We start from the raw sequence: 22,767 nt of genomic DNA, 5'->3' as shown, positions 1-22,767 counted from the left end.
GACATGGAGGCCATGGCAACTCTTACTAAGGAAAACATTTAATAAGGGCTGGCTTACATTTTCAGAGGTTTAGTACATTATTTCTTAACAAAAAGCATGGTGCTATACAGGCAGGCTTGGAACTGGAGAAGGAACTGAGATTTCCACATCTTGATCCTCATGCAGCAGGAGACTGCACACAAAGTGACATGACAATGTGAAGCTTCAAAACCTGCCTCCACAATGACGAACTTCCTCCAACGAGTAGACAAATACCCAAACAAGGCCACACCTCCTAGAAGTGCAACTCCCTAAGGGCCAAGCATCCAATGCATGAGTCTAGGGGAACATTGCTATACGTACCACCTGTGGGGATATATTGTGTGGCCTAATAAAATTTACCCAGAGATCAAAGAAGCAAACAAGTCCCAGCCACCACCTCTTACATCACCAACTACTCAGCCTGAAAGAGCCTCAGCCGATAGACCTCTAGCCGAATGAGCTTCCTCAGCAAAATGCTTCAGCCAAAAGAGCCTTTAGCTGAAAGGGACACTTCTGTTCAAAAAAAGCCTTTAGTTCCTGTCTCCTCACACTTTATATACCTTTCTCCACCCAGCCCAGCCATCACTTCCTGGGATTAATGGTGAGTGTGCTTCCCAGCACTGGGATTAAAGGTGTGTGCTATCACTGCCTGGCTCAGTTTTCTCTCCGAGACTGAGTCAACCTCGTGTAGTTCAGGGTGGTTTTGAACTCACAAAGATCCAGGTGAAACTCTGCCTCCTCAGTGCAAGGATTAAATGTGTGTGCTACCACTGCCTGGCATTTTTATTTAATCTAGTGGCTTGTTCTGTTCTCTGATCTTCAAATAAATTTTATTAGGTTACACAATATATCACTACAACCACCAAGCATTGTTCACAGCATTTGAATTCAATTTGGATTTCTTTGGTGACCTCTATGCAAACAACAAAACAAAACAAAAAACACCCTTCAATGGGCTAGAGTGACATTTGTACATTTGTCTGTGGAAATAAGGATGTGTATTTAGCATGAACCTAGGAATTAAACTGGTTTAGGAAAGTGGCCATTATAGGTTCTCCACTAGGATGCATAAAATTAGTATCCATGTACATCTGATTGCATTCCAATACCAGCTGTGATTTCTCTTCTTTTGTGCATTCTGGAGTCCATTTAGACAGCTTCTGGTTACCTGCAAGAGAAAACAGACACTCTCACACATTTAGGAATATCTTTCCATGCTGGCCATTCTTACCATTTGTAGGGAGCTCAACTGGGTAGGACAATTAATTGTTTTCCTCTGTTATCACCTTGCATGGAATCTTTAAGTACAATAAGGTCTAGTCCCCAGAGAGGAGGGTTCTGCATCAGATACAGCTAGATTCTGCTGTATTCATGGAGCATTTCCTTATCCAGTCATCATCAGAGGCTTCCTTTGGCAGGAGATGGGAAGAGAACAGATGCAGATAACCACAACAGATACCATGTGTGTCGGGTAAAAGGAAGTACTATAAGGTGTACTCCTCAGAGAAGAGATTTCTTCCTCAGATCCAGCTAGATTCTGCTGTATTTCTCTATCATTTCCTCATCCAGTCATCATCAGAGAAGCTTCCTTTGGCAGCAGATGGGAAGAGAACAGATGTAGACTCCCACAACAGATACCATGTGTTTAGGGGAAAAGGTCAGCCAAAGAACACACTCTGATGCTGAAACCTGAGCCAAAAAGTTATAACAGGCCAGTGAAAGAAAAAAGAGTCAAAGAAATACACCCTGACACTGACCAACTCAGTATGAAAACCAACTAATTCCAGAGCATAAAAACCACACCATCCTGAAAAATCCGACCAATCTCTGAGCAAAAATTCCACTCAGTTTCTAAGGTTATCCAAGCTCAAGGATTCCAATCCAATCAACTCCTACCCTGAAAATCTTCACCCTGAAAAAATGCTGCCCCTAAAAAACTGTACCTATTCAGTGTGAATCTGCCTTTTCCCACCACAGCAGAGACAGCTACACTCCTGGATTCCTCCCTACCAATAAATCTCTTGAATGAAGTTAGGTTAAAACCTTCTTTCATCTGAGAGGAGCTGGGCAGAGAAGTAACAGCTTTAGCCTGAGCAGGAGTAGAACTACTACATTTCTGCAGAGGGGCTCCCTTAGCAAAGCAGAGCAGAAGTGTAATGGCTCTTGGTGGAACAGGAACAGAATTGCTACATCTCTACAGGGAAACTCCCCTAGCAGTGTAGGGCAAAGCAGAGCAGGCCTGTAAAGGCTCTGCTGGAGATGAGTACAACTGCAACATTCCTGCAGGGATACTGTGCCCCACTGGAACAGAGCTGCAGGTATTGCCTGGTTTCCTACCAGGATACCTTACCCTTCCAAGCTGTAGGTATTATCTGGTTTCTGACAGCCAGGAGACATTTTCGTTCAGAGCTGCAGGTATCACCTGGCTTCCAACAGCCAACATACATTCCCCTTCACAGCTGTAACACTTACAGGTATTACTTTGATTCAAGTGGCCGGATAACTTCCTCTTCAGATCTGTAGCACTTACAGGTATTGCCTGCCTTCTAATGGCTGGTATACATTTCCATCCAGAGCTGTAACACTTACAATGTGGACAGTATAAATTGGAATGTCTCCATCAAATAAATCTATATCCTTAGAGCTCCAGGAATCCCTCAGAAGAGGAGGCAGAACCAGAATAAGAGCCAGAGAACATGGAACACCCCAGGAGGACAAGGCACTGCTAATTAACTAAGCAAGGCACATATGAACTCATTGAGATCAAATCAGCATGCCCAGGGCTACATGAATCAGAAGCAGGTTCTCTGCATGTATATTATAGCTATTACCTTAGTATTTTATAAGACTCTTATGTCTGTTCTTGGGACTCTTTTGCTCCTGTTGGGTTGCAGGGTCCAACAACAATATGTTAGTTTTTGCCTCAACTTAATAATTTTTTTCATATTTTGTTATTATTTCTTGAGGCATAATCTTCTCTAAGGAGAAAAAGAAAAGTAGTGGAGCCTCCATAGTAGGGGATATGGAGAGGAACTGGGATGTGTTGAGAGAGTGGGAACTATAAACAGTATACATTGTGTGAAAAAAGAGTACAGTCAATAAAAGGGAGAAAGTTCATACTTTTTAATTATTAAGAAATTTTCTGTTCATTTTACATACTCTACACAGGTACCCTTCTCCTCCCTCCTCCTGCCTCACCCCAACCTTCCCCCCACTACAACTATTTCTACCTTCTCCAAGGCAAGGAATCTCATGTGGACTCAGCAGAGCCTGGTACATTCAGTTGAGGCAGTTCCAAGGCCCTCCCCTTGACTCAAGGCTGTGGACGGTGTTCCACCACAGGCACTGGGCTCTCTATGTGCAAACTGGAGTTGGGGAGGCAATGCAGAGTAGGTAATGGAGGAAGAGAACATAAGGGGATGGGATGATTGAGCTGGAACAGGGACAGATAGGAGAGCAAGGAAAGATTCAATGATAGAGGGATAAATCAAGGAAACAGAGTGCTAGAGAATTTCCCAGGAATCTACAAGCATGACCCCGCCTTAGACTACTATAAATAGTGCAGATGGTGCCTAAACTGCCCTGCTCAGGTTATCAAGATGGGTGAATACCCTACTTTTCATCACCTAGCCTCCAACCAGTAACTGATGACAGCAGACACAGAGATCCACAGCCAAGCATCAGGCAGAGCTCTGGGAGTCCATTTGAAGAGAGAGAGAAAGGATTATATGAGAAAGGGGAGTCAAGAACACGATGGGGAAATGTATAGAGACAACCAAACCAAATTAGTGGGAACTCATGAACTGTGGGCCAATACCTCTTGAGCCTCCATGGGACTAGAATAGGCCCTCTGCATAGGTGAGATAGTTGCTTAGCTTGAACTGCTTAAGGGGCCCCTGGCAGTGGGATTAGGTCTGTACCTGCTGTGTGAGGGGGCTTTCTGGAGGCCAGTGCTTATGGTGGGACACCTTACAAAAAGGTCATTCTTCAAAGTGACTAATGGCATTGACAACATTTTATCAGATTAACTTTGTTTTTAAAAGACTAACATTAACACTAGAAATAAAATTTGAGGCATCGCTGTCCATTTTTCAGATTAATAAACTTTTCCTGATTACCCAATATTGATGGGGGTAACTGTAGACTGACTTACATGAAACAGACATATGTCCAGAGATTCAGCATCTACAGAGGTGGAAGCATGGAGAAACACAAAACTGATTCCATTTCTAAGTCATAAAGCTGAATCAATAAAGACCTTTGACAAATTTGAAGAATTGGTAATGATGAAAATGACAGGGGTAGAGGTTAGGCCCAAGAAGCAGGGGCGCATGTGGAACACCACAGCCAACTCAGTACTCAGTGGGGACACTGACCACTTTCCCTTGAATAAGAGGGTCAACACAAAAATGCTGTGGGGGCCAATTTTCTTCAGCATTTTCCTAAAAGTCCTAGAGAGAGCAATTAGGCAACACAAATAAATCAAATGTGGCCAGTTAATTGGCTGTAAAGTAGATCTCCAGATGATATGAACTTATTTTTGTAAAATCATAAAGATTCTACATATGTTTCTGGAACTGGTGAATGAACACACCCACCTGAGCTCTACTTCAGTAAACTAATATCTCCACAAACAATTAGATATCCTTTTTTGTCACATGCATAGAGAAGCTGAGTAACAAGGAAGACTCAAGTGGGACCCATGTATCTCTCTGGGAAAAAAAAGAAATAGAAAAGATATTGTAGATGGATGAGGGTTATGTGGGCATGAGAAGAGGAGGAAACAGTTGGGGGAAGGTGAGATAGGAGGAGAAAGGACGTGCATTAATGACTGGACTAGAGGGACATTTTGTGAGCAATGTGGAAACCTACCAGAGTGGAAAATCCCTTGAACCTACAAGATTGACCCTAGTAAAGACTCCTGGTAGTGAGGGATAGAAGCCTGAACTAGCTATCTTCTATAACCACTTTTAGCAGTGGGCTTGGGACACCAATCCAGCCAGAAAACATTTGATCTACAATCTCTCCTTCATGAAATATGTACTGGTGTAATAGTGGAAAAGAATATGTGGGAGTGGGCAACCAATGATTGGCCCAAATTAATTCCAATGCCTTGAGAGGGAGACCAGATCTGACTCTGACTGGATGGCCAAGAATCAGAGGCTGGACAGTCCAAAAATTCAGAATAGAATCAAACATGACTAGAAAAACATTTCAATGAAATGATTACTAATAATATTCTGTTATACTAGTAGATCAGTGTCCAGCCTAAGAGTCATCCAAGAGGCATCATCCAGCAACTGATGGGAACAGATGCAGAGACACACCACCAAACACTTGGCTGCATCACAAGAACCTTAGAGAATAGGGGAGTGGTGGATTGTAGTTACCAGAGGGAACAAGGACACCATGAAAACATCAAAGACAGAAACAATTAAGCAGGGCTTAGAGAGGAGCAAAAGACTGAAGAGATAATCACAGACCCTGTGTGGGCTTTTCCTTGGGCCTCTGCATGTACGTTATGGTAATATAGATGGGTATAGTGGTAGTGAGTGACATCTCTGATATTTTGCCTGCCATTTGGACCATTCCTTTCACAGCTCTGATATGAGAGATTGTGGCAACTCTAATATAAATTGCCATGCCACGTTCTATAGATATCCCTGGAGGCCTGATCATTATTTGAAGGAAAACAGAAGAGGAATTGATCTGAGGGACAGAGGAAGTGGGATTTAGGGAAGGGTTGGGGAGGGGAAACTGTGGTCAGGATGTAATATATGAGAGGAAAATAAAAAAGGAAAGAAACACATATCATCAGGAAAAACACTCGTGCACAAGGTCCCACTGTGAATGCCACTCCCAGGATGAAAACAGTATGATCTGCCCTTACAAGAAGGATTTTACACCTGTGCATTAAACAAAATGTGGATCAAAGCTATTTAGAAACCAGCTATGTCCACTGAAACAGGGCAGACCCTTCTCCTGTCTTTCTTCCTCACTTCACAAAGATGGCTGGTGCTCAGGCAGCATTGGGCCTAGGTGAATTAGTTAAACAGGGAATGTATTTGAGCCTACGAGAGGATGTTTTTCTCTAAGCAAACAGTGCACTATTTTCATAGAAGACTCAGAGCATCCAAAACTTTGAGGGATCCTGAAATTAGTTCTCAGGAATTCTGAAGGATCACTATATACTTGAACCACAACCTAAGAACTTTGAATTTTTGTTTACCATATTGATGTCTTTATTTTCCTTTTAAGACAACCTCACTTTAAATGTTGGCCATCTTTGTACACAGGTGTATCCCAAGGTTGTAAGCATGAGTCACCATGCTGGCTGTACCTGATTAGACATTGATCAGTTTCAGCACATAACTTTTCTCCATTAAGTACCCCATTGATAAAGAAATTACTAACTCTACCATAAGATGAGAGGAGAGGTCAGTACTCATCATGGCCAGAAGACTCGGGGACTGGTCTTCGAACTGAATCGGTTGGAAACCTGACACTTATACTCTCCAGCATTCTCTCTTGTGGCAGAATCTATTCTGAGTCCACACTTTGTCGGGGACAGAGTCATACTCTCCGTGAGCTTCAAATTCTGGTTATTGAAGATCCAACGGATAGAGATATCAGTGTCACGTGAAATGCAGGAGAAGGTCACAGATCTCTGCCCTGCGATTACAGTGTCAGTGATTCGTACAGAGGGCTGTGTCACAGACTCTGTGAAGAAAGAGTGGAGGGTACTTAATGACAGGAGTCCAGGGAGCTCAACCAGGCTGACTTTAGTTCAGACTTTATAAAGCTTCCAAGGGGAGAATTAGGAGTCATTACTCTAGACAGATCTTGTGTTGTAGATCTGCTGCCTAAGGAATGTGTGACCCTGATTCAGGCACTGTTTTCTGCATCTTAGTTTCCCTATAATAGCACACACAGAGCATGATCATTGCTATGTACTTAAATAAGCTTAGTTATGAGCAATTGTCTGACCATGGGATGGGGAGCTGCTCATATCAGCAGCATCTGCTACTATTAACCTGCAGAAGAGAATGTCCAAGGCTGGACCCCTGAGGAGAAGGCAGAATCTGGAGTATCTGCCTCCTCTGATTCTTCCCTCAGTGCCTTGACCTTCCTGTGAAGTCTCATAAGCCCATCAGAACAATAGGCTAATGGTCCAGACACCTGTCCACTGAGCCTCAAGAGAAGGAGATGCTCAGGTGACCTACCTAACTGCAGCTGTCATGGCAGTACACAGCTGGTTCTACACTCTATGGGATAGTCCCATGACTGGAGAGTCAGTAAGCTTTACTCCCTGTCAACTCTCACAAGAAATATAAACAAACATATAAAAAACTCCCCAGTGTCACCTTGTGTCCAGCTATGGGCAAAGTTTTGGAGTCAGGGTTTCCTGTTTCTCTCTGTGAGAATCCCTTTGGCTTCCTCAGCCAGGGACTGCCTGACATGCACAGATTCTTTATAGGGACGTGTGCTGGTGAGAGCTCTAAGTGTCTAGGCTGCAGCTGCTATCCTAGGGCTGATTTTACCCAGTACAGATTCTCTGTTCTGCAGGAAATGAGAGGTGAGGGGTTGTGATCTATTACACTTTGTCTACCCAATGTGTGTCCTGCAGTAGTGGCCTGTACCCCAGTGCAAGCACACAATGCAGTGGGGGAGATAGCAGGCACAGGCCAATCTTGACAGTTTACTGTATGAAGTTGGATAAGCCACATCCAGTAGTTGGAGACCAAAGAGAGTCACTTACTCTTTACATGAAGTTCCACCTCTGCTTTTTTAAATTCAGAATCTTTTGTTGAAAAGCCTAGTGTGTACTTTCCATTATCTTTCACAGTGACACCCCGGAGCAACAGGGATCCATTATTGTACAACATCCATCCTCTTTTTCTGTATGTAGGCCACCAAGAGACAGAATTATCGTTTCTGTAGTATTGTACAATTCTAGGTTCCAGGCCGATATACCAGTAAAAGGCTTTCACATCTTCTGGAAGATTATGAACTTCGAAAAGAACGCTTTCCCCTTCAGCAGGATACCGAGGCACTGGTTGGATCATGAGTGGGGAGGCAGTGAGAGGATTACAGAACACAGAAAGAGAAGCTGGGAGGGAAAAGAGAACAAAAAGCCATCACACTGGGATCATTGTGCTTGGTGAAAAGATAGTAAAAACATCCTGAGCAGATGGATTTGTCACTCAGCCTAGATTTGCAGGTCTATGTCGGTGTGTGTGTGTGTGTGTGTGTGTGTGTGTGTGTGTGTGTGTGTGTGTGTAGCCCACTTAATGAAGGGCAGAAACATGACTTTCGAACAGTGACCCTGAAAGTGTCATCTCCCTTGCTTGGTACTGTCCCCTTTGTTATCTACATGGCTGTTCCCTCACTGCCCTCAGTCAGACACTGAACACATTCATGCACACTGGGGTTTGAGATGATGCCTCCCCTGAACTCAAAAGGCCTGGAACTTTCATGTTTTAGTTTATTCTTCAGTTTCTTTTGAGGCAACACTCAACTCCTGATCCCACCTAATAGATGCACTTGCTGCTCTGTCAAGTATCCCTTAGGTTTGAGGCTGTGTGGGGGCTGTGAGCAGTCTCATTTTCAAGGCAGGCTCAGGGCTTTAAAAGGCCTGGGTACTAGGCTGTTTGGTTTTATGACAACTTGACACAGGCTACAGTCATTCTGCAAAACATGGCCTTAGTTGAAAATGCCACCAGATTGGCCTATGGGCAAAACTACAGTAAATATTTTTTTTAACTCAGGATTGATGCAAAAGAATCCAAAGCAATGTAGGCAGTTCATGCCCTGGGATAAGAGTCCTAGATGATATAAGAGCTGATTGTGCAAGTATAGAGAGCAAATAAATAGGAAGGAATCTTCAGTGGCCTCTAGACCAGTTCCTGGATTTTATTTATGACACTCTCAATTTGGAGTTAATAAATACCCCCCGTTTGACATGGATGTCCTAAAAACATTGTTCCCTACCAGCTTTGTAAGAGGAAAGCATTAGAAAAATGCTCCCCTGGATCACTTTATTCCAGCTTTGGAAAAATGACAAGATTCAGGCCTCCCTGGTCTAGCGCTCCAAGAGCCTGGGCTGACTCTGACATCTTAGGCTGAGTTACTTTCCATCAAGGTCTTCCCTGATGCAGGTAGAATCAGAAGATGGAAGATGATCTATGGACATTTGTCCTGTGCTAACTTCTCAAACCTCCTCATGGGGACACAGTGTAGAGGGGAGGGAGACACAGGCTAAGCATGACAGTCCCATGTGTCCTAGCCCTACCCAGCACTGGACAATCACAGAGAATCACTTACCATCCACCTGGACTTTCACAAGTATTTCTTCTGTTTCCAGAAATGTTCTCTGAATTTGTATAAGGTACAACTCTTCCTGAGTGACACTGCGAAGCAGCAGGGTTCCATCGCTATACCATGTCTCTCTGCCAGTGTATGCAGGGCCCAGCTGAGTTGTTTTTTTATCTACCATATATCGGCCAACCTCAACTCTCGTGAATGTATTCATCCATTTGTACCAGATAAAGCCTACCATATTCTCCGGCGGATTGCGAACACGTAGAAAAACATTTCCCCCATGAGGAACACTGGGTGGCACTGACTCAACAGTGGGTCTGGGAGAGGGGGTAAGGCGTCCACAGGTCCAAAGAATATCTAGAAGGGAAGAGAGAGATCGATCTAAATTGGGACCTTAGTATTTGACTGACATGGGTCTCCCATGACAGTGCACTTGCTGGTTCCAAAGGTGCAGGACTTGGACTACTAAAAAGCATCCTGCCATCAGGAGGTCAAAATGCAACCTTTGTGAAATGCTTCTCAGAGCTACCTGGAGCTGAGCCTGGAACAGAGTTCTGGAACCAAGGCATCTTTGTTCTCATATCTCTGTGAGGACCTCAATTTTTTTTCTACCATGCCCAAAGTTGATTCCATCAGGGTCTTTCTTAAGGACACATTCCTATGAGAACCCCAAGACTCTATACAGAGGCTGTTATCCTGGTCTGAGTTACCCACCATCCATTAACTTGTCTGTAAAGTGAAGTCAAATAAAGGACTGTGATCTATTGTCATTATTCTACACCATGTGTGTCCTACACTGAATAATACAACCCATCATAGGGATGCAATGCAGAGGGGAGGAAGGCACAGGACACTCTACTGTGTGTGTCCAAATGGAATGAACGCCACCCAGAGCCCAGAATTCACAAAGAATTACTTACTGTTCACGTAGAGGTATGTGCCTATTTGTGACACAGTATCTGTGCGTCTATTAAAAGCTCGTAGAGAATAGACTCCTGTGTCCTTCTGGTTGACATTTTGGATGAGCAGGGATCCATTTCCATACACTGTCTCTCTACCACTGTGAAAACGCCCTGGCACACTTAAGTTATTGTTTGGTATATATACTATGATTGCATCATTCATGCTGGTTCCCCCTTTGATCCAGGCAAAGGATAGAAGATTCTTTGGCAGATTGCGGACAAGGAAAAGGACGCTGTCTCCATTGGCCACATAGGGTGGGACAACTTCCACACCAAAATGATCAGTGGTGGAAAGGTGCCAGCAGGTTAAAATGGAGGCTAGTAGGGAACAAAGAGAAAGCATCAATATTGAGTGGATATGATCATCACTCTGCTTAGGTGTGTGGTTAGTGGTGTGACCACACTTGGTAGACATGAGCAACATGACTTCCATTCCCTCGGAACCTCTGACTGTGTTATTAACTCTCTTGGAATCCTCTGCTCAGGTATCTGCCTATATGCCCCTCACTGGGGTGAGTAGCAATGCCTCTCTGAACTCCTGCCCTGGAGAGTCCTCACTTTCTGTTATTTTTCTCTCTTCCCATTGTGATTCCAGTCAACCCATGACTTCATCTTGCAGATGAGCTGACATCAGTTCTGCTAGAATAAGGACATTGTGAAGACAGGTATTAGTCCAGTTAAGTTTCCGGAAAAGATTCAAACAAGAAAGGATAAAGGAAAAGAGATGGAAAGAAAGAAGGAAGGAAGGGAGGAAGGAAGGAAGGAAGGAAGAAAGGAAGAAAGGAAGGAAGGAAGGAAGGAAGGAAGGAAGGAAGGAAGGAAGGAAGGAAGGAAGGAAAAAAAGAAGGAATGAAGGAAGTAACTAAGTGAGGGAGGGAGGGAGGGAGGGAGGTAGGGGGGAAGGAAGGAAGGAAGGAAGGAAGGAAGAAAGGAAGGAAGGAAGGAAGGAAGGAATGTTTCCCAATGGGATTATCTACATAGTTCCCAAATTTTGATATACATAATGTATATGTATATTTCTCAAAGCAGGTATCTCAATGTGTGCATGTGAAGGTGTGTGCCACAAAACTGTGTGGAGGGAAATGTCTCAGACATATGTGGGTGTATTTCACATCACCTGTGTGGACTGAGGGGTCTCATTTCACCCATGTGCAGGTGCATGCCACAGCACCTGTGTGGAGGGCAGAGAAGAGACTACAAGAGTCTGTTCTCTCCATCTGCCCTGTGGGAGCTAAGTGTTAAATCAGGTTTTCATGTCTCCACACAATGAGCCATTTCAAAGACCCATTCCTTCTTGAATTCTATTTGGAGTCACCCAGTCACAGTTTGGGACATCAATCTTCAGAACATTGCAGCCAATGTACTGACAATGGACACTGAGTGTTTGAAGCTTTTCTCTTCTCCTCATCACCTCCTACTGCTGAGAATCTCAGGCTGCTGGGCCTCTGTCCCTCACTGTACCTTCTGCCCTATGACTGCAAACAGAAACCTGAGTCTCCTCTCAGGCTCCTGTCCTCTTTAGAACACTCTAGACTGCCTCCTGTTTTCTTTCCACCCACACAGTCAGAGAGTGGGCACACTTACCTGTGAACAGGAGCCCTTGCCAGGGGGTGCATCCCTTGCAGGGAATCATAGAGGACACCTCCATCTTTCTTCTCACTGTGCTGTCCTCCCTCTGAGGAGAAGAGATACAGCTCTAGCAAGGTGCTCAGGCTTTGCTGTCCTTGTTTCCTTTGAGATGCGTTTCCTCTCCTACTGGAGAACTTCCCAGAACCCAATGGACTGTTGGTGGTGGGATCTATGTCCAAGGCACTGCTCAATCACTTCCACTCTCAGTGCTGTCCCGAATCCCTCTCAACTTCCCTTTATGTTTCTCCTCCAATAAACATATTGAGCAACAAGGCTGATAAGCATCCCCATGCCCTCAGAGAAAAAATGGCTCATCCCAGGGCTGAAACTTGTTGTGTCTTGCCTTGGGTGTGTCAGCACCAGATGGAGCCTCCATCCTGCCTACGTGTCTTTGTGACACAGACACCCAGCTGAACACACAGTCTGCTCTGTGTCCTCAATGCTTTCAGAAAATGGTATTTTTTAATCCTAGGAGGAAAGTGACAGAGATGTCTCTGAAGGCTAGAAAGAGATCAGCTGAATGATAACTAGGGATGAAGATGAGTCTTTTATCACTAATGTCACCAGCCAAAGTTCTGAACTAGAAGCAGTCCAGGAGCACTTTTGTGAGGAGTCCTCAGGAGAAGAGGTGACCAACTGTCTTTGAAAGGACTGAAGGCTCCATCTTATTATAAAGGGTTTCAAGTCTACATTCCCGCAATTTGTGTTGGCTGAGCTGTGTGTCTATGACCTCCCTGATTTTCCTGGATCACCTTTGCCTATGTGATTCCCTGGTGGTAATTCTGTCTTCCCCTATGAGAGATGCCAGGATAGAGGGAGTTGTTCATGTTTTCCATGCGGAAAGCTGTTTTCAGAAAGAGCAAGCAGCCAGTAGGTGTGAGAAGAGGCTAGTGGGAGCTCTGGGTTAGTAGGGACTGGGAAGAAAACAAGTCTGCTAGACAAGTTCATGCCTTGCTCAGGGAAGCAATTTTCTGACAGTGAATTGGGCCCTGATATCACCCCTTGGAGAGCACTGGGAGAACTGCAATCTCATGTCTAGGGTTAAGAAGGCAAGGTCAACAAGTCAACTGTGATCTGTCCTGATACCTTCAACACAGGTGGGATTCAGGGTCTGTCATTCTGCTCACTGTAGTCTCCAGAATTACTAATACCAACTAGGATAGGTCTAGGCAGGGTTCCAGATTTGTCCTAGGAAGCCCAGAACTTAAGTTGGAAGCACTGTTATCCAGAGGATGCGCATCTTCGGGAGAAGTATTGTGGTCAGAAAATGTCAAAGTAAAATCCTTGGACATTTCTCTTCAGACTAAAAAGAGAGGACACAGCTGGGCATGGTGGTCCTTGTATGTACTCACAGCTCTTGGGAGGTAGAGGCAGGCAGATCTCTATGAATTCAAAGCCAGCCTAGTCTACTAAGCAAGTTCCAGGACAAATAGAGCTATTAGACAGAGAAACTTAATCTTGAATAAAAGGAGAGGATATTAATGTAGAGGCTGCACATGAATATCCTGGCCCATCACTGGTGTCTAAATCCTTCCTTCTCTTTACCCACAAGGTTCCTTCACAAGTCTGCTCTTGAGTACAGGGAACATTGATTTAAATGGATGCATCATCTGCTCTTCCTGGTACACTTATCTATGTTTCTTTCTCTCATTTGATTTTTTAAAAAATGAACTGGGCAAAATCAGCTTAGGGGAGAGTAAGGGTCCATTTCCTTCTGGGGCTGTGTCATAGTGTAGCACTGAAGGAAATCAAGGAGAAAACATGCTGCTTGCTGGCTCTTTCACTGGCTCACTCCATGGCTCATGCTTAGCTATCTATCTCTTACAACCAAGGACCATCTGCCTAGGGATGGTATTGCACACAATGGCCTGGGCCCTCCTGCACTAACTAAGGCAATCCCTCACAGTCATGTCCACAGCCAGACCTGATAAAGACTCTGTTGAGACTCTTTTCCCTCAGGAAATGGTGGACTATAATAAGGTGATAGTTAATGCTAACAAGCATACTGTTTCAAGGTGCTAAGTCCTCCTCCTCCACAGGAAGATTTCAAAGTTTGTCCCCCATTCTCCAAGGGAGTATCCCTCTTTCTTTGCTGAGGTCATCACATGTCCTTGTGTCCACAGCCCCACATAGCTGGATCCTCAGAGCCAGGGCACAACTCAAGGACCTATATCCTAGGTTTCACTTTTCCCACTTACCAGATCCTGAGCCCAATGACACTGTGATGTCCACCACAGAAATTGTGAAGAAGTGAAACAATATCATCAAATTATGAGTTTCATACAGTCATTAGTTGGACACTCCCACAATTTTTGTGATACCTTTACCACAGCACATCTTATAGAAAGGACAAATTGTAGTTCAAAATTATTGTGGCTATGTTGGTGTCCCAATCACTCTATTCTATATCCCCATTATTAGTAGTTTTAGCTAGGATCACATTCCTAGATTCCTTGGAATTTCAGTTACACTAGATTTCTAGCTCCTCTCAGAGATATCACCAGATTTCAGTTGTCTCTCCCAGTATTTTCTCTAGCTCTCTAAGTCATTCCCTCACAAGAGTCCTCCTGTACCAATCTCCACACCCCCACCCAGATTCCAGCCACTTTTCACCCATTATGTGTATTTTATTTCCACTTCATAGGTGTGGCCTTGTTGGAGGAGGTGTGGTCTTATTTGAGAAAGTGTGTCACTCTGGAGAGGGGATTTGAAGTCTCATATATGCTCAAGCAACACCCAGTGAGAAAGATCATTTCCTGTTGCTTCTACATCAAAATATAAGGATTCTCAACTCCTGTTCCAGAACCATAATGACACCATGATGTACCTTGATGATAATGGACTAAACCTCTGACAATGTAAGCCACCAAATAAAATGTTTTTCCTTTATAATAGTTGCCATGGTCAAGTTTTCTTTTCCCAAAAATAAAAACCTAGTTAACACAGGTATGTCCCTTGTATCCCTGACCTCTTCAAGACTTTTATCATGAAGGGGTATTGGATTTTATCAAAATCATTTTCAGTATCTAATAAGATGATCATGTGTTTTCTTTTCTTTCAGCGTGTTTGTGTAGTAGGTCACATTGACAGATTTTTGTATGCTCAACCATCCTTGCATCTCTAGAATGAAGCCCAGTATATCATGTCCAATGATATTTTTAATGTGTTCTTGGATGTGGTTTGCAGGTATTAGATTAAGTATTTTTGAATCTATGTTCATGATTGAAATTAGTCTGTAATTCTCTTTATTTGTTGAGTGTTTTTCGGTTTGGTTATCAGGGTGACTATGGCCTCATAACATGAATGTGGCAATGTTCATTCTGTTTCTATTTTGTGGAATAATTTAAGGAGCAATCATCTTAGCCCTTTGAAATTGGTAGAATTCTGTGCTAAAACCATCTGGTTCTGGGCTTTTTCTTCAGTTGGGAGAATTGTAATGAGTGCTTCCAATCCTGGGAGAATATAACTATATTTGAATTGTTTACTTGATCTTGATTTAACTTTGTTAAGCAGTATATATTGAAAAACTGTCCATTTCTTTTAGATTTTTCCAATTTTGAAGTTCATGTTTTTGAAGTATATAACTATATTTGAATTGTTTATTTGATCTTGATTTAACTTTGGTAAGCATTATATTTAGAAAAAAAATGTCCATTTCTTTTAGATTTTTCCAATTTTGAAGTTCAGGTTTTTGAAGTATGATCTAATGATTCTTTGTGTTTCTTCACTATCTGTTGTTATATCACCATTTTTATTTTGCTTATGTTAAACTCAATATTGTTTTCTTGCCTTTTAGTTAGGATAGATAAGGGTTTGTGTAGGGTAAAAAAGCCAGCCAAAGAAACACAACCTGACCCTGAAACCAGAGCCAAAGTAATACACTCTGCCCTGACCAACAAAGCACGAAAACCAAGCAATCCTTGAGCATGAAATCTAAGCGTTTTTAAGCTCAGGGATTGAAATCTGTCCAATTCCAACCTTAAAATTCTTCACCTGGAAAAACTAGGCCACTAAAACATCCTATATAGGCTCTGTACCTGTTTAGTTTAAATCTGCCTTTTTCTACCCTGGCAGAGGCAGCCACCCTCTGGGATTTCTTTCTCCCAATAAATCTCTTAAAGAAAGCTTGAGTAACAACCTTTTTCACCCCAGTAGAGTGGGGCTGAGAATTAAAAACTTACACTGGAGCAGAACAGAGCTGTAATTGCTCTTACCAGAGAGGAGGAAAACTGCTACATTTCTGTGTGGAAAGTCTCTTAGCAGGGAAGAGAGGAGCTCTTTGAACTCTCACCTGAGAGGTGTAGAACTGATACATTCCTACAGGGAAACCAACCTCCACTGGAAAAGAGCTATGGACACTGCCTAGCATCCAGTGGCTAAACTGCGTTTCCCTCATTGAACCTTGCCAAAATTAACCACATATTTGATCACAAAAGCAAGCCTCAGCAGTTACAAGAAAGTTGAAAAAAAAAAAAACATGATACGACTCTACTGGTATATGACAGTTTGTCTCTCTTGTTGATTTTCTCAAAGAAACAACTCTTGGCTTCAGTGGTTCTTTGTATTGTTACCTTTGTTTCTGTTTTATTGATTTCACCCCTCAGTTTGATTATTTCCTGCTGTCCTCTGCTTCTCTTGGTTATATTTGCTTATTTTTGTTCTAGAGCTCTGAGGTGTGCTGTTAAGTCACTAGTATGAGCTCTCTCTAATTTCTGTATGAAAACACTTAATGCAATGAACTTTCCTATTAGCACTGCTTTCATTGTGTGCTATGACTTTGGGTATTCTGTACATTGATTTTTACTAAATTCTAGGAAGTCTGATTTCTTTCTTCATTTCTTCCTTGACTCAGTGGTAAGTCAGTAGAGAGTTGTGTACCATTACCATGAGTATGTAGGGTTTCTGTTGACATTAAAATCCAGATTTAACCTATGGCAATCTGAAATATTCATGAAGTTTTTTTCATTTGTCTTGTATTTGTTGAGACTTGCATTTGTGGCCAAATATGTAGTCAGTTTGGGGAAGGGTCAATGATGTGCTTAGAAGAAATCATATTCTTTTGTGACTTGCTGAAATGTTCTGTCCATATTTTAGGTCCATTTAAATCATAACCTCTGTTAGTTACATTATTTCTCTGTTTAGTTTCTGACTGGGCAACCTGTCTATGGGTGAGAGTGTGGCACTCAATTCTCAAACTATTAATGTATGGTCTTCACTAGTTGATTTGAGTTTAGTAATGTTTCTTTTACAAATGAGGATGCCTTGCATTGGGGGTATAGATGATCAGAACTGAGATGTCTTCCTGGTAGATATTTCCTTGAATGCTTATGAGATGACATTAATTTTGTTTGGTTAATTTAGTTTTGAAGTTTGTTTTGCTAGATATTTCTAAAGATGCACCAGAATGCTTCTTAGGTAAATTTGATTGCAGATTTTTTCCCATCCATTTACTCTGAGACACTGTCTATCTTGGATGTTGAGGTGTGTTTGTTATATGCAGCAGAAGGATTCATGCTGTTTTTGCAACCATTTTGTTATCCTGTATCATATTATTGGTGAATTGAGTCCATTTATATAGAGATATTAATGACCAGTAATTGTTTAATCCTGTTATTTTGTTGTAGATTGTGGTGCTGATAGTGTGTGTGTGTGTGTGTGTGTGTGTGTGTGTGTGTGTGTGTCAATGTGTGTGTGTGCGTGGATTTGCATCCTGGATTTTTGTGTTACTTTTTTAGATTTAACATTTTCTTTAACTAATAAATTTAAGTGTTCTATCATGTCTTCAATGCCTGAAATACTCTCTTCCATCTGTTGTATTCTGATGGTGATGTTTACATCTGTAGTTCCTGTTTGCTTACTCAGATATTCCATTTCCACAGTTCCCACAGCTTCTGTTTCCTTTGTTGCTTCTATTTCATGTTTCAGGTATTGAATAATTTCCTTAACCAGTTTGTTTGTTCTTTCTTGGCATTATTAAAGAATTAATATATTTCCTACAATTACAATTATCTTTTCCTCAAATTTTTAAGGGTGTTTTTCATTCCCTTTAAAGGAACTCTATTGTCTTCTTGAAGTTGTTTTTAATATCATTTTCTTGTGCTTTGACAGAATTGGAATATTTAGGTCTTGCTATCATAGAATAGCTGTGTTCTAGAGGTGACATATATCCTGACTGTTATTCATTGTATCCCTGCACTAATGTTCAGGCATCTGGGTTTGGGATAATTAGGCATAGGACTTTATTTCTATTTGTTTTTCTATAATAAAAAGTTTGTCTTCTGTAGGATTGGTTTTTGCTCCTTGGTTTCTGTTTCTTCTTTGCTCTTTTGGTCATTGTGGCCTGAATTTATGGTGGCCAGCATGACCACTGACCTAGTAGGGAGCCTCTGTCCAAATTGGAAGATAGGTGATTAGCTTGGTGTTTAGTGAAGCAGGGGTGTCTCTGTCCTTCTGATTGGTGTGGCCTATATCTGTCTTTTAGATTGATGTGGACTGTATATCAATATCAGAATTCAGCAAAAATTGAAGACAGGCCGGGCGGTGGTGGCGCACGCCTTTAATCCCAGCACTCGGGAGGCAGAGCCAGGTGGATCTCTGTGAGTTCGAGGCCAGCCTGGACTACCAAGTGAGTCCCAGGAAAGGCGCAAAGCTACACAGAGAAACCCTGTCTCGAAAAAACAAAAAAAAAAAAACAAAAAAACAACAAAAAAAAAAAATTGAAGACAGAAATAGAAAACAAGGTGGATGATGAGCTGGGAAACATTGGGTTGTGGGATGGGACTTTGGGAATAGAAGCTAGGGAGTGGGCCAGTTCATTAGACAAATGGGTCACTCATTTATTCATCTTATTGGTGTAGCTTGTGCTTCAAGACTCTGTTCTCCCACCCAAAGATGACTTTGGGCTAAATCAAGGTGACACCAAATGCCAACTAGGACACTGTTTTAATCTGTTACATGCTCATCCTCTACAGAGAGAATCCATATGAAGTTCTCCATTCTCCAAGTGAGCCTCTGATTCTGTTTGTTGTGGTCACCACAGTGCTGCTGTCCACTCAGGATACAGGTCAAGAACATCTTCCCTGAGCGTCACTTTTCCCACTTCCCATATCCTGAGCTCAGGGATACTGTGATGTCCACCATATACACTGTGAAGAGTTAATGAATCAGCATCATCAAAACATAAGTTTAATACTTAGTCAGGAGAGACCTTCCAGGCATGTTCATCACCTGTCTTTTTGCATCCATTGGAATCAGACCAAAAGCCAGTTAATGGCTAGAAAGGACAGGAGCTGGAAACGTTTGGGTTAAAGGAACATGAGAATGTTTAGAAGCTTTAGGTAATCCTTCTGGGTCATGGCAATCATAAAAGTAAAAGTATGGGATAGAAATATTTGAGTTAACTATAGGAAAATCTACTTGAATATAAGGTCAAGTATACAAAGAGACCAATTGCTCACTGCCTAGAAAGTTCTTCCCTCCTGGGGAAACCCCCCACTTCACATTTCAATACCACTCCAAGGTTATCCAAGAGAAATCAGAGATGCCAAGAGAGGAGGAAAAAATCATAGCCGGAATGTCATGAGAAAACTAGGATTTGTTGATGCCTGTGACACAGGCTGAGAATTATTTTCTGTATATATCCATAAAACCAAGGCCTGACCCCAAAGCTTGATGTCATTTAAAGGATCCACTTCAAAGATTCATAATTCTCTTCATGTTGGTCCTACAGACACAAACGTTCCAGTTCTCCACAGGGGAGACATAGGATATGCAATTATTAATAGTGATGTTGGGGATAAAGTTCTCTTGGCAGGATATCTGGGGTTTTCAATTGATAAGCCAGTAACACAGTGCAGGTGGGTGAAAGGAGGAGAAGTTGAGGGTTGACTCTGGATGCAAATGAATATATCTAAGAGGGATATGACCAGGTTGTCTGAACCATCAGGAGCAAACAAAATGAAGCCACATGTGGAGTCAACAGTGGGAAAGGGAAATCCTCTTCTGCAGAAGGTTATAGTATCTTTATAGTAAACATAGTCGAGCACTGCACACCCAGCACCGGTGCAGATGAGTAAACAAGTATTGATGTAGCATGCATAAGACCTGATATATCTCCAGATACACAACACAGCCCTAGGACAATATCATGTGTCCACTGAGCCTGAGTCTGAGATGTCCATGTCTCCATCATCCTGAGTCCCTCTAGGCAGGATACATCCCTCAAAGGCCTGGCCAGCCTAGGTGTATTTGTGGTGAATCTCTATCATGAACTCAAGAGGGATCAGGTATCCTGGTTCTAGCTATGTACATTTAGGCAGTTGCAGTCATGGTAAAAAAAAAATAATCACAGCTAATATCTCTTTGGCACTCACTAAGCTGCACGTTTTATACATAGTGAGTTCTGCATGACTCATAACATTTCATAAAATGAGAGTCCAATTGCCCTCTGACAGCTCAGACTATCACATTCTGAGAGTCTGACCATTTTTCCTCAACAGGTAGATTGTATTCTAACTTTCATGTTCATGTTATAAGGCTACCGTCCTCACCCTCCATAGGGCTATAATTTTTTCTTGTGATGGTGAACTTTAGTAGCAGTTCTGTGCAAACAACAGAGAGAAGTTTGCCCCTGTATCACCTCTGACCCTACCAAAGGCCTCTTTCAACCAGTTAACTATAGGAAACTATTGGTCATTCTTTTTTTTTGTTGTTTGTTTTGTTTTCTTTTTAGATTTTATTATCTTTATAACAATATTCATTTTCCTTTACTTTTTTTTAAACTTTTTTTGTATTTATTTTACAATACTATTCAGTTCTAAATAATAGCCACAGATTCCCTTGTTCTCTCCCTTCTTGCCCCCTCCCCTTCCCCCCAGTGCACCCCCCATTCCCACTTCCCCCAGATCAAGGTCTCTCCCGAGGACTGGGATAGACCTGATAGACTCAGTCCAGGCAGGTCCAGTCCCCTCCTCCCAGATTGAGCCAAGCATCCCTGCATAAGTCCGAGGTTTCAAACAGCTAACTCATGCAACGAGCCCAGGACTTGGTACCACTGCCTAGATGCCTCCCAAACAGATCAAGCCAATCGACTGCCTCACCTATTCAGAGGGCCTGATCCAGTTGGGGGGCCCTCAGCCTTTGGTTCATAGTTCATATGTTTCCATTCATTTGGTTATTTGTCCCTGTGCTTTATCCAACCTTGGTTTCAACAATTCTCACTCATATACACCCTCCTCTTTTTCACTAATTAGACTCCCAGCGCTCCACCAGGGGCCTTGCCGTGGATGTCTGCATCCAGATTCCTCAGTCTTTGGATGGGGTTTATGACACAAATATTAGGGTGTTTGGCCATTCCATCACCAGAGTAGGTCAGTCCCCGCTGTCTCTCGACCATTGCCAGAAGTCTTTTGTGGGGGTATCTTTGTGGATTTCTGTGGGCCTCTTTAGCTCTTTGTTTCTTCCTTTTCTCATGTGGTCTTCATTTACCATGGTCTCCTATTCCTTGTTCTCCCTCTCTTTTCTTGATCCAGCTAGGATCTCCTGCTCTCTTTCCCTCGAACCTCGCCCCTCTTTGCTCCCACTCATGACAAGGCTGTTCATTTAGATCTCTTCCATTTCTCCGTGTCTTTCTTGGGGTCCCATTTTCCAGGTAGCCTCACTGGTGATGTGAGTAGCAGTCCAGTCATTCTTGTTCCACATCTAGCATCTTCCTATGAGTGAGTACATACCATGTTTGTCTTTCTGAGTCTGGGTTACCTCACTCAGGATGATTTTCTCTAGATCCATCCATTTGTCTGCAAACCTCATGATGTCATTGTTTTTCTCTGCTGAGTAGTATTCCATTGTGTATATGTGCCACAATTTATTTATCCATTCTTCAGTTGAAGGGCATCTGGGTTGTTTCCAGGTTTTGGCTATTACAAACAATGCTGATATGAACATAGCTGAGCAAGTGCTCTTGTGGTATGATTGAGCATTTCTTGGGTATATGCCCAGGAGTGGTATAGCTGGATCTTGGGGGAGGTTGATTCCCAATTTTCTAAGAAAGCGCCATATTGATTTCCAAAGTGGTTGTACAAGCTTACATTCCCACCAGCAGTGGAGGAGAGTTCCCCTAGTTCCACATCCTCTCCAGCATAAAGTTTCTTCAGTGTTTTTGATCTTAGCCATTCTGACAGGTGAAAGGTGGTATCTCAGAGTTGTTTTGATTTGCATTTCCCTGATGATTAGGGATGTTGAGCAATTCCTTAAATGTCTTTCAGCCATTTGAGTTTCCTCTGTTGAGAATTCTCTGTTTAGGTCTAAAGCCCATTTCTCAATTGGACTGTTGGTCGTTTTGATGTCTAATTTCTTGAGTTCCTTATATATTCTGGATATCAGTCCTCTGTCACATGTGGGGTTGGTGAAGAACTTTTCCCATTCTGTAGGCTGTGGCTTTGCCTTGTTGACCGTATCCTTTGCTCTACAAAATCTTCTCAGTTTCAAAAGGTCCCATTGATTGATTGTTTTTCTCAGTGTCTGTGCTACTGGTGTTATATTTAGGAAGTGATCTCCTATGCCAATGCGTTCAAGACTACTTCCTACTTTCTCTTCTAGCAGGTTCACAGTAGCTGGATTTATGTTGAGGTCCTTGATCCACTTGGATTTAAGTTTTGTGCACGGTGACAGATATGGATCTATTTGCAGCCTTCTACAAGTTGATATCCAGTTATGCCAGCACCATTTGTTGAAGATGCTTTCTTTTTTCCATTGTACACTTTTGGCTTCTTTGTCAAAAATTATATGATCATAGGTGTGTGGGTTAATGTCAGGGTCTTCAACTCGATTCCATTTT

General features: G+C 42.5%; 1 protein-coding gene across 6 annotated transcripts; it reads right to left on the bottom strand.

Moving 5' to 3' along the window:
• Nucleotides 1-22: 22 nt before the first annotated feature.
• Nucleotides 23-12,162, bottom strand: LOC143272938 (pregnancy-specific glycoprotein 22-like). 6 transcript variants are annotated; one of them, XR_013050640.1, is made up of 6 exons: nucleotides 11,889-12,162; nucleotides 10,263-10,622; nucleotides 9,346-9,699; nucleotides 7,781-8,131; nucleotides 6,412-6,741; nucleotides 1,117-1,189 (listed from the first exon to the last, which is right to left on the bottom strand). XR_013050640.1 is itself a non-coding variant. In XM_076570244.1 (6 exons), the coding sequence occupies exons 1-5, from the start codon at nucleotides 11,950-11,952 to the stop codon at nucleotides 6,470-6,472; spliced, it is 1,401 nt and encodes a 466-aa protein (XP_076426359.1). In that variant the 5' UTR covers nucleotides 11,953-12,162; the 3' UTR covers nucleotides 1,117-1,189; nucleotides 6,436-6,469. The 6 variants fall into 6 exon arrangements, 5 of the variants coding, with proteins under 5 accessions (XP_076426477.1, XP_076426517.1, XP_076426359.1 ...); XM_076570244.1 differs by having other exon boundaries at nucleotides 6,436-6,741; XM_076570323.1 differs by having other exon boundaries at nucleotides 6,467-6,741.
• Nucleotides 12,163-22,767: the final 10,605 nt, after the last annotated feature.

Source organism: Peromyscus maniculatus, chromosome 1 (assembly GCF_049852395.1).
Source record: "Peromyscus maniculatus bairdii isolate BWxNUB_F1_BW_parent chromosome 1, HU_Pman_BW_mat_3.1, whole genome shotgun sequence".
Taxonomy (NCBI): Eukaryota; Metazoa; Chordata; class Mammalia; order Rodentia; family Cricetidae; genus Peromyscus; species Peromyscus maniculatus.
This window is presented reverse-complemented; position numbering and strand designations above follow the sequence as displayed.